The sequence below is a fragment of the Polypterus senegalus genome, chromosome 15, assembly GCF_016835505.1.
Source record: "Polypterus senegalus isolate Bchr_013 chromosome 15, ASM1683550v1, whole genome shotgun sequence".
NCBI lineage: Eukaryota > Metazoa > Chordata > Cladistia > Polypteriformes > Polypteridae > Polypterus > Polypterus senegalus.
The window spans coordinates 27,247,640-27,260,250 of NC_053168.1; the positions used below are offsets into that span (position 1 = coordinate 27,247,640).

The 12,611-nt window shown below is 37.8% G+C and overlaps 1 protein-coding gene across 1 annotated transcript in view; it reads right to left on the reverse strand.

Moving 5' to 3' along the window:
* Positions 1–339: 339 nt before the first annotated feature.
* Positions 340–12,611, reverse strand: part of kcnk9 (potassium channel, subfamily K, member 9) — a 314,147-nt gene continuing 301,875 nt past the window's right edge. The window contains exon 2 of the mRNA XM_039736872.1: positions 340–4,796. Within this exon, the coding sequence (XP_039592806.1) occupies positions 3,955–4,796 (842 nt within the window). The 3' untranslated portion in view covers positions 340–3,954. The remainder of the gene's footprint in view (positions 4,797–12,611) is intronic.

The window sequence follows — 12,611 nt, forward strand, 5'->3', positions numbered from 1 at the left end:
TTTAATGATTTTTGTTCTTATGACATCTGCTTTCACTTCCATAAAACATTCATCAACATCTGTTCAACAAGGCAATTAAGGTCATCTGACAAAATGCAGAATAAGAAAATTATTTTCAGGTTAATAACTAATACATTACATTGATAATTCCTAAATATGGGATACTGTTTCTTTAACACTTGCTTAGAACAGCAAAGCCAAGCCATTATAAACATTTTGAACCATTTTTCCCCACAAAGGAAGGCCCCGCCACTCTTTTTTAATTTATTATTTTTTTTTATATAAAAGAGAGAGAGAGAGACAGAGAGAAATTACATTGAAATATTTATAACCATCCTAGCCCAAGCATTCCAAAAATAGGGATTCCAGCTCATGCAGGTAGCTGCTGCACAGAGTTCTAAAAATATATGATCCAAAAAATGAAACATAAGGAATTCATATAATTATAATTTTTAAAAAAGATAAACTCCAGTTGGCACAATGTGTTTTTTTTTCATAAGGGCCATTCCAAGAAAACACCACTAAAGAGTGATACACTGTCATTGCCTGCACAAAAACAGACAATGTGTACATAATTTTGTATATTTTTTGTATACCTACAAATTGTAAAACAAGTTAATCGATAGATGAAACAATAAGCTGAATGAAATTCAGTAAGTCATTTCCTCCAAATAAGAGCCTAATGTTACAAAAATCAAAAATATATTTTCACTATAGGCACCATTTAGTGGTCTTTTGAGGTGTAGTGCAGTTTAAAACTCTGTTTCCCCACCTTCCTGTTCATTTCTCTTTTTTTGTCATTAAAAGTACCATCTAAATACATACATTTTAAAAATGCTGTTAGTTTTCATGAAAACAAATACCAGAAAAGTCAATGTTGCTCAACAAAACATGATGCATTGTGCTATCTGCAGGACCCTTTATAATCTGAATTTTGATTTTGTGTTTTTTTTTTTTTTAATAAATACCACATTGTGTTTTATACGGAACAAATGTTTTGCTGCATTTTATATCATTTATTTGAAAAGTTAAAACTGAAATCAAGGCATTGAGTTAAATATTGTAAAGAGCTGACAATCTGAGCTCCGTTTCTGTCACTTGGCAGTATGATCAGAGTATAAAGGGTCAGAGCTGCAAGTTTGCCACCTTAAGACTTTCGTTCCAACTTTTAAAGGTAGGAAGATGAGCAGTAAACCTTCCCATGTAACACATATACCACATGGAATAACCCTTATTTTAAAAACATTACCTTCACTAGGTTGACACCACCAATTATTCTTTTTTATTCTACATTATGTTAAGTGATGGACGGATGCCTAAATAGGATGAGGTAAAATGAAATATTTTATGCTACATATATTTGTATTATTAGGCTGATGACTTTTTCCCAAGGCGACTTATAACATTTGATTTAACAATAATTCCTTACACTACTTTTGTTTTTCCAATTGAGGTACAGGTGAATTGTCCTGCTCATGCTTGCCCAATCTCGTAGCGGGATTTGAACCCACCACCTTAGGGTTTGAAGTCTGAATCCTTAATCATTATGCCACAGTGCCTGCGTACATTTTAAAATGACACAATATATGCATTATAGCTATCGAGGTATGATCAGAAACGTTGGGAGTTTAAAGTGTAGAGATGAATTAAGTTGCATTTTGTTGGTGGACGTAGCATCTTGTGAGTCATCTTTTGATCCATATTTTCACTATAAATTAGCACCATGTTAAACAGAGTGGGTTTTACCAGTTCTGTCACATTTTAAAATGGGTGACTTTACTGAACATCAGAGCTAATATCATGTTAATTCAATTTTTACTTTAGTTCAAATAGTTTTTATATTGCACTCCATTTTGTGGCCCCCGTCCCACTGTAGTACCGTTATTTTTCTATATTTGGCTGATGCCTTTATCTAAGGTGACTTACAAGATTGCTCATTGGGGTTGTTTACAAATACATTTTTGAAGTTGGAGCAAAGAGAGGTTAACTGGAAGTTGACGGCAGCAATTAAGCTGGCAACTTTATGGTATAAAGTTCAGTTCCTTCCCATATTAAGGCATCGTGGCACATTGAATTTAACAGAACATTTACAAACGCGCTTAATCCAATTTAGAACCTAGGAAGGCCTATTTTGGGAGCACTTGGCACAAGGCAGGAAACAGCTCTAGACAAGGCACCAGTCATTTGGAGGACCCACTCACGCAAATACAGGACCAAATTTCGAATCGCCAATGGATCTAATGTGCAACTGTTGGAAGTTGTGGTCGGAAAAAAATAAAGAATATACAGACATAGGAAAAATGTACAAGCTCTGCACAGAGAGGATTTGGGTTTCGAAAATCAGAATTCCTGATCTGTCAGTCAGGGATACTAATTACTGTGCAATCATACCATCCAGCACATTATATTTAGCTCTTTGAATTTTCAGAAAATCTTTCACTGAAAATGTGGTTTGTATTTGGACTGACTTGGCGTAAGCATCATAGCAATTCCCTGAAGTTCAGTAAAATCACCCATTTTTAAAATATAATAAAATGTGTAAAATATCTTCTGTTCGGCCCGACTACAGGTCAACAGGTGATTCGTCTGTTACTATGTCTGGATGAATTGGCAAACATATTGCAACTTGCTACAGTGCTGCATTTTAAAGACACCCTTCTGGTCACCCTTTGCATATACTTAGATTTGCATGCGTTTTATTTGTACAGAATGTTTTTGTTATATGATGATGTTGATGATGAAATATTCTTCAATTACATGACCTTTTCTTGATCTGTTTAACTGATGCATGAAGAAAATAAGAATGCACTGTTGGTTAACGTAGGGAAATGAAAATATTAGTGGAACTATTAATTTTGTTCAAAATAAATTCCTGATTTTAAAATATTTCTGTCAGTCATAAAACCTACAATCCCATACCTGAGAGAAAATGGTGGTGTAAACCTTATGAAAAAATCTTTCAACTTTTACCCTCACCATTTGGAAAACCAAAAGAAAATAAAGAACTAAGTAACACAATGGCAAAGTAAATTTTCCTTAAGACTTAAAATTCATTTCAAGATTATTTGCTGTGTAATATTTTATTAGATTTACTTTTTTTTTCTTACTCAATTATGCATACCAGTTTTACAAAGTGCATGCATTTATTACCTTTTTTTTTAACTGGCAAGCTAAAGTAAATTCTCCTTTACTGCTCCCGTTTCTCTCTCCAAATTGTACACAATCCTAAGCCAAACAAAAATAGACAGATATATCTATATTTATATATATATATATATATATTTATATATGTAACCTGCTTATAGAAAAAGAAAATAAAAATGAAATCAAGTAACCATGGCACACCCATTATATAACTGTTCTTTAATGCGCATGCTCTGATCAGCAAGATTTTGGTTTTAAATCTTTTTTTTATTATTAACTTTAACATCAAAGCAACCAGTTTCCTTTGTCTAAATATAATTGCTTATAAAAAAATAATACCTGATGCTTTATTTTTTTTCCTCGTCTATCCATGGCACTCAATAATAAAACCGCACATAACTGCGATTTTTTTTTTTCAAGTTAAGGTTAAACGGGCAAAGTCCCATTTGCAATATTAATTATAATATGCCCCTACAGTTTCTCACAAGCTAACTGTGCAACTTTTGGTTTGGTACCAAGGATAATATTTGTTATTCTAACCCACTGGGAAAAGGGTGCAGAGTAAATGGTTTAAGGTAAGGCGTATTTTGCTATCAGACTTATATTGTTCATCTGGGGGAATAATTATCCATGCTTCATGCTTGAGTTTCCTCCAGATTCAATATGGATAGCCTTTTTTCAAGTTAAGTCTATCATTCCATCACCCAAACATAGTTTGAGGAGACAGAACGCAAAACTGAACCAAAGATTGCTAAGTAATGGAGGTGGGAACTTGTTGGAGAGAGTCCAAAAAAGGAAAGAGTGATATTCTCAAATGGATTTCCTCCTTTTCATGAGGCGATGGTTGTCAGTGAAGCTGTGGAGGCCTGGGGAGACCGAACTAATAGGTGAAGGGAAAAGGCTGTTTTTCAAGGTGCTTGGTGAAATCTCCTCAATCTTATATGAGACAGAGTGAAAGTACTGGGGGTTCAGCTGTGAACTGAAGGAGTTCTGGTGGGAAACCACCCGGCTAGTAAACTCATGGGACCTGTAGCACATGCAGGAGCAGACAGATTGGAGATCCGTTACTTCTGCTTTGTAGCGCTGTCGGCCATGCTGCGAGTCCTCCTGGATGTGGATAATCATACTGTTGCGGTTTCCTGCTAAGGATGCTCTCTCCTCAGCATCCCTTCTCTCATCTTCACTGTTCATGGTAAGAAAACGAAGCACAACAAGGTTGAGGAAGGCTCCAATGACCGTCAAGCCCACTAGAATATACATGAAGCTAAAGGCCACATATAAGGGCTTCTTTTGCAGAGCTTTGTTGTTCTGTAGAGCCACAAAATCCCCAAATCCTATAGTAGTCAATGTAATGAAGCAATAATAGTAAGACTGGAAGAAACTCCAGTCCTCACAGTGCGAGAAAGCTGCGGCTCCAATACAGAGAGTGCCGATACATGAGAAGAATCCCACCGTCACCATATTCTCCATTGAAACCTCTGTGCTCCTCATACCACAACACTTTTTAATTCTCTTGAGGAGATATTTGACAAAGGTGTTCATGCGTTCCCCAAGGCTTTGGAACATCACCAGGGTTAGAGGAATTCCTAGCACGGCGTAGAACATGCAGAAAGCTTTCCCAGCATCAGTTCCTGGAGCAGCATGCCCATAGCCTGCAGAGAAAACAAAGAGAAGGAAGAAGAAAATGAGTTTCTGTACCTCAAAGACGAAATTATATCGGGCAAATATGGGACAATGGTCGAGTCTGTTCTGTGGTTTATTTATTGTATAAATGAGCTGTTTTTTACTTATATATTTATTTTCATTAATTTATTCATTCATTTTTTCATTCTCTGAATAAACATTTTAAAGGCTGTGTGTAAGAAAGACACCAATCCTAATATAATATAATATAATATATATATAAAATTCAACATCTGTCTGTCTGTTTCAAAAGAGAACTACTTAACGGATTTAGATCGGGTTTTTTTCTATAATTAGCTTGAACATTCCAGTTGATTTTGAAGTATCATAATTTGCTTGCGGCACCAATTTATTTCCGCGAATCCCAGATAGATGCAGTGGGCCAAGGAGAGGGACCCTTCTCACTCACACGCCAGCCTCCATTCGAGTCAGTCTACCTCTAGCCACATGTTGGAGCGTACCTTGCCTCTGCTTAGTTAGCTATAACTTTTTGTTAAATAGATATTATCATCTACAGATTGTTAAGGTGTAACATTTGATGTTTTTGAGAAAGAGATCAGAGCTATGTGTGTTTTAGAGGATTGCTGCTGATTGCCAGAGATATCACAGCTATGTGCTTTTCTCCCCATGCGGGGGATGCTCTCCTGTCAGAGCTGAACAAGATCAGAAACAGTGACAACATCTATTGATTTTTAAAGTTTGTCCTGTTTCACTACTATGTGGGCACAACCGCGGCGGTCAGCTAGTATAATATAATATAATATAATACAGCTCTATAAAAATAAAAAGAGTATCCACCCAGTATGTTACTGGGGCCTCTTCCTAGAGACAGGCATGGGAGAAGTAACCCTTAGCCAAGTGCCTGGTGGCCGGGCCTACCATGGGGTTCCAGTGGGCAAAGCCTGAAAACGTAATTTGGAACTGCCCTCCTGTAGACCCTCCACCCACAGGTGGAACAGGGGCCGAGCATAATGTGAACAGGTAATTGTGGTGCCAAATTTAAAATCGTCACCTGGGGCCTCATGTATAACGGCGTGCGTAGAATTTGCACTATAACATGGCGTAAGCACAAAAGCCGAAATGTGCTTACGCACAGAAAAATCCAGATGCAGGAATCTGTGCGTACTTCAACTTCCACGTTCTTCCGCTACAAAAATCCCGGTCAGTGTGAAAAGTAACGCTCGTGCACGCGCTTTATGTAACGCCCCAACTCCTCCCAGAATTATGCCTCTTTGAATATGCAAATCAATATAAATCGCCCTTAAGCTCAGCCTTCTGTGAAAACACAAAGGGAAAAGGAAGAGGGAAAATGGAAGACGTAGCCCACCATCTGAGTGTCATATGAAAGCTTATTAGGGTACAGAGAAAAAAAGGGCACACAGTGGGGAAAAAGCACGAAATGTCAACTTCAATCTCGAAATTTCCACTTTAATCACATAGTTTATTTTGTCATTAAAATAGAACATCATAAACTTCATCTTAAGATCGTTTAATTAACCAGTTTCTCAAATCACATCGTAATTAAAGTAGCACGTTAAATGCTTTGTTTTTTTATGTGATCTTCTATGTGCTCTATGTGTGTGAATCACTATGTGCTTCTTATACCGGCTCTCTTCCACCGACAGGACACAAAATCCATTGCATTCATGATATTACAGCTCTCTGAATAACTAAAATACTGAGATGTATACGTGATATCATTTTCATGATGATAGTTAAAGCATTAACACGTTATTAAACATGGGTTTCATGGCGCAGTGATTGTGTGCTACCTTCGATGAAATTATTTATTGCAGCAGTACTCATGGGCGGCTCTATCTTATGCATGGTGGATCGCCATACAATCAGCTCTGTAATGGACGTTAAGTGATCTGTAAGCTTAGATCGTCAATTCTTCAAAACGTTTAAGGAACATTGAAATATCTTCGTAGTACATGTTTAATTACTCTGTCCTTCATGCCAGTCCCAGTGAAGAATATAGATTACTTAAATGAAGTTAAAGTTTTATCTGTATAATATAAGAAACATATTTTGCTGCATTTCATCTTAAAAATGATATCGTCATCATATGTAAATGCGCGCTTTATAAAGTGGCGCAGGTTGTGCAATACAGTATTATAACTCTAGTGCAAGTTTACAGTGAGGTAATAGTACTTATAAGTACAAACAGTTCTACAAGGAGCAATTGATTGAGTGCGTTTATAGTTCTTGGGATGAAACTGTTTCTGAATCGCGAAGTCCGTACAGGAAAGGCTCTGAAGCGCTTTGCCGTGGCTTTGGCAGCGTGTGCTTGATGCTGTAATACTGATAATTCTCTTTCCGATCAGCTGCTGCTGTGATTCCCCACTCAGATACAGTGATATAAATACTCCGACTAGTGCGGTGAGGGTAATATGGAAAAAGATGATCCGCTGTGGCAACCCTTAAAGGGAGCAGCTGAAAGAAGAAGAAGAAGAAGGTGCAGTGAGAGTAACAACGCTAAAGCAGTTATGGTATTTGGAATACTATGGCTATTCCCTGGACCATTATATTGTTACAAGTTAATTACAATCAGATGCATTACACTAATAAACAATATGCGGTTAGTTTCAGTGTATTTATAAAGCCGCATCAGGAAAATAAGGAGTAACCACACAGGAATAGTAGCATTGCTTTGACGCTGGATGCCGGCAGTTTGCAAAACCGAGCGGAGAACTTGCGTACGGCAAGGTATGAGGTACCGTGGAAAAGTGTGTGGCTTTACGCCAAGTGTAGGTTTTATACATTGCGATTTGAACGTGGAAAAGTTCTTACGCAACATTTCTGTGCGTACGCACCGTTTATACATGAGGCCCCAGGTCTGAGGATGTGTGCACTCTGAAGCAGGTTTTCTTCAAGGACCTCTCTGTATTTGGCAGTATTCATGCCTCTTTCAATTCGGACTAGTCTCCCTGTCCCTGCTGCTGAGAAGCACTTCCATGGCATGATACGTTTGCCACCATGCTTCACTGTAGTGATGCTATTAGGCAAGTGATGAGCAGTGCCTGGTCTTCACCAGACATAGAGCTTGCAATTTTGCCCAAAGAGTTCCATTTTTGACATTTCACAGCAGAGAAATTCTTTTCTCATGCTCTCCAAATTCTTCAAATTGGCATATACCTTAATGGCAGGAGTGGCTTTCACTGGCCTTATATAGACTTAGACTTAGACTTAGCTCCTTCTGTGCTGAGCAACACATTAGGTGCCAAGCGATTTCCATTGAGCCCAATCAGCAGCCAAGGCCTGCACAATGGTCTTCGAGAAAGGTGTGCTGCCATGTTTCCCTCAGTCACCCTTGCTTCCGTTTCCAATGCACTGGCATCCACAGCATGGACACTTTTGGTAGATGTTCTGGGGGCAGGTGTAGTATGTGGCCTGTGAAATGATAAAGGCGTTCAGTGACAACATCACCTAGAGGGCAAGTGGTGATTTGAAAATATACATCTTCATTTCTGATGTGATCACAGTATGAGAAAAAGGATCTGCCAGAGGGAACAGTTGCTAGAATATGTTCAGTCATTTCACAATGGTTGCAGTCGCCTTCGACGTTTCACTGGCATAGATATCAGTAGGAATTACAATCGAATTCAAGAGGTGAACTTTAGTTGTTAGGGCAATGCTGTTGGATTTCCAGATAGTCCCCAAGTGGCACAGAACAGTCATAGCCATAAATGCCTGTACACCAAATATAATATAATATAATATAATATAATATAATAAATATAATATAATATAATATAATATAATAATCTCAAACCTGACATTGACATTTTCAAAATCAGCATCAGGGACAAGAAAGGATATCAAAGTGCAGGTGGTGCCAGTCTATCATAGGTCCTATATACCACATTTGTTTTATTTTCAAGCTCTTATGTGCTGTCATGGATTCATTTCTAATAGTGACATATTTTTGTGTTTTAACGTATTTCAGTCTGTGATATTTTAGTAATAAAAAGCTATTCTTATGGAACAGAGTCCAGCCAATTCAAACAGAAAAAAAGGAAAAAAAACTTTAGTCTGTCTCTTATGAAAGCTTTTCCCTGGTCGGGTTTAACAGAGCATATAATGGAATAAAACAGCCCTGAAGAAGAGGTCTCTTCACCACAGGGTACATTTCTACTCTCAGCCGCATTGATCAACAAAACTGCTACCATCGTGAACACAAGGAGAACATGCAAACACAAAGTGGACATCACACCAAGGCTAAAGCTGAATGAAGTGGTGACACCCTATGTTTGCATATGGGAACACTGCCATTATCAAGCCAAGAGTTCATAATAGACATCTGAAATATCCAAAAGATTCACGCTTATTTGATATCTTTAAAGAGGAAAATACCACGTGCAGCATCATTATCCCCAGGAAATGAGAAATAAATGGCAAGTTCAATAAGAGGCTTGGCTTAGCAGCTCATGAGGGCCTTCCTCAGCCTGATCTGAATGGCCTGCCAATTCCATATAAAAACAGAAAGTACCGCTGCTATGCTATACCTTTAAAAATCACTCCAGATTGTTTACAAACATCCCGACATTTAATTTCACTAAAACATTTAAATTAAAAAGCCTTCCATGGCTGCCCACATGAATTTGGAATAGGTCCCTGACAAGCAAATGAGACATCCAATTTATCTTATTATGGCCTAAAAAGTTTAAGGTGTTCAATCTACTTTTTTTTTGACAGGGTGAGAATGCTGGAATTATTGACATAGAGAATGGAGCTTGGAGCCCAGGAAGCTTTTAGCTTAATTAGAGACTCTTTTCAATGTTTGGTTTTAGCCTGGCTTCATGCCATTAGTTTATCTGTGTGTTTCTGTAAAATGAAAATGAGCCGTGGATGAAGTTGCTGAGTCTAGCAAACCACTGTTTTACTTTTCTTAAACATTTCAAATGAAAAATGGCTGTAATATATAACAATAAAACCCCACAGAATTAGGAAAACTCAACTAATAATTTATAAAGGAAACTTTATTTTTATTTCACATTTTCGTATGGCGCACCTCCATAGATTTCAGGGATGTGTTTGTATTGTTCATTTGCAGTTAGAATCTAATCTGTAATAAATCTCTATGTTGATATGTACATCTTTTATACATTTTCTTCCTTGTCCTTTATTATTTTAGTACCATAAATCTGTGGCTCAATATACCCAGTTAGGGGCCCAATTATTTGTCCATTCTTCTTAGCTTTTTTGGGGTCCTAAGCACAACAACTATTTTGAGACCCCATCCCACGTCACCACCATTTTTTTTGTGGGATAGCTGTGGTAACCTACAGTGGATTCAGAAAGTATTCAGGCCAGTTCATTTTCTACATACTTTATTGGGCTGTAGATTTCATTTTAAATGTGTAAATTTACCATTTTTTTAACAACAATCTACCCTCTGTAACCCATATGATGAAAACGAGTGTTCAAAAAGTTTCTGAAATGTATTAAATCTCAAAAGCTGGAATCTCTCTTTCACATGAGTATTCAGACCCTTATTTCAGTGCTCTGTAGAAGCCCATTTGGCAACAGTTATGACTTCAAATCTTTGACAGAGTTTGATATCCCCTCTGGTTAGAACGTTAGAACATTAGAACAATGTAGATGAAAACAGGTCATTCAGGCCAACAAAACTCACCAGTCCTATCCACTTAATTCCTCCAAAATGAGAAAGTCCTTAAAGTCCTACTGTCTACAACACTACTCGGTAGCTTATTCCAAATGTCAGTAGTTCTCTGTGTAAAGAAAAACTTCCTAATGTTTGTGCGAAATTTACCCTTAACAAAATAGTAGTGTAATGTGTCATCAGCTTTGGAAAAAAATGTACACAAACATGGGGGGAACACCCATACCACGAACAGGAAGAGACTTTCTACTGTGAGGGACAGCTGGTGTCTTCCCCTGGCCGGGATGCCTGCTTCAAGGAAGGACATGGGGAGGTGGCTTTTGAAGGGTGCTTTCTTCCTCGAACTATTACTTTGCAGCCCGTCTGGGTTGCCTCGCATGTGCCGGCTCTCTCAGCTTTGACGAGTAAAAGTGACAGTTTTAAATTCAAGCCATATTTCTTGATGCGTATGGGCGGAATACTATGGACAAAATTAAGTGAATAAGTAACAAAAAAAAACCTTTTTGTGACACATATATTTATCTTTGCTTACAATTCAAGGTCTTTTTCTTTATATTTTGTCATCTTTAACAGTACTTTTATTTATTTGCATATTTATTCACTTATTTAATTTTCTCTGAGTTACTACTCCACAGTTTTTGGGATGTGGAAGAAAAAAGCGATACCAAGAGAAATCCCACACAGACCTGCAGAGTGCATGCAAACTCTACAAACAGTGAAGTGAATGAGTCGGGGAAATTAACTCAGCTTTCAGAAAGTGATGAGGCTGCACTGTGCCAAAGTGTTACTACCATATGAAACACCACTCAATTATGATCTAAAGTGCTGCAACCTGTGTTTGACAGTGTTATTGAGTATCTATTAATTTTCCAAAGCTATTTTTTCATTATAAAGTTGTGGAACACCTAAGCAGGCACCATCAGGCTCAAACTTGGACTCATCCCAGGTGGGAAGTCAGCTGCAGGGCACAGTCACATATATCCTCACACTCACAGTATAAAGAATGCATTCAAGCAAACTTTAAGAGCTTTGGAATGTGGAAGAAAGCTGAAAATACATTCTTAAAAATAAAGATGCCAGAGTGGTTCTTCAGAGCAATGCCAAAGAGGAACCAGATTTGGTTCCCAGAACACCAATCCACATGAAGGTTTCTGAAAGAACCTTTATTAATTTAGAACCGTAACAGGCTCCATACAGTAGCTAGCCATGAGTAAATGATAATTGCTTGTGAAATAACAATGGATCACGATTTTAAAAGGACTCTTGCTGCATGCGTAAAGGAATACAGGTTAATTTCAGGTTTTCTTAATCTATTAGTGTCCTGCTAGGTAGCCTACCATACATTAAACACTCTGCAAGCAAAAAGAATCAATTTCATATGCAAAGACCACTTCCCAGAATGAAATGGTGCTTTGTCAAGCAGTAGTTCTACAAGGAACCACACATCTCAGTATAGAACCATAAATTGCCATTAAAGAGCCAGTGTTTTTAAGTGTATAGGGTGCAGATCCACTAGACAGTGACAGGGCCCAAAACAGTGAGCCCAGTTCCCTGGAAGGTTGAGACAGCAGATCTACTCACTGCTCTGGGTAAAATGTAACTTTTATTTGAAAGTTTGTTTTAATTGGGATATGAAGGTAAAAATGCTGAATATCATTTTCAGATGATAGTAAAATTGGAGGAAAAGCAAACAGTGACGAGGCAGCAAGAACATATCAAGAAGACTTGGACAAGTTTCATAACTTGGCAAAAACTCAATAAAAACTGCAGTTTAACGTAGAAAACTACAAAACTGCTACACATGTATGTAAGGAAAATCAGTTATAAATACAAGAAGGGAGACACTGAGACCTTTTCTGATTTATATTAATGAAATCCCTTATATATATATTTCTTTTCCTGTTCATCCTGCTTCCATTTCAAAACTGGTCCCACCCACATGCAACCTACATGGCATTTCTTAAATCCTATTCGTCCTCTTCGAAACCCCTCCCCATGCTGCCAACGGCTCCTCTTCAAAACTGGTCTCGCCCACACGCAGCCGACACAGCATTTCTTGCCAAGCTTCTGAAGTACGCTTACAAAATAAAGCAAACTCTGCATGCAGCGACAATTTACTTCTCCAGCTAGATTCCATACTCAGAACCATCAAACCCTT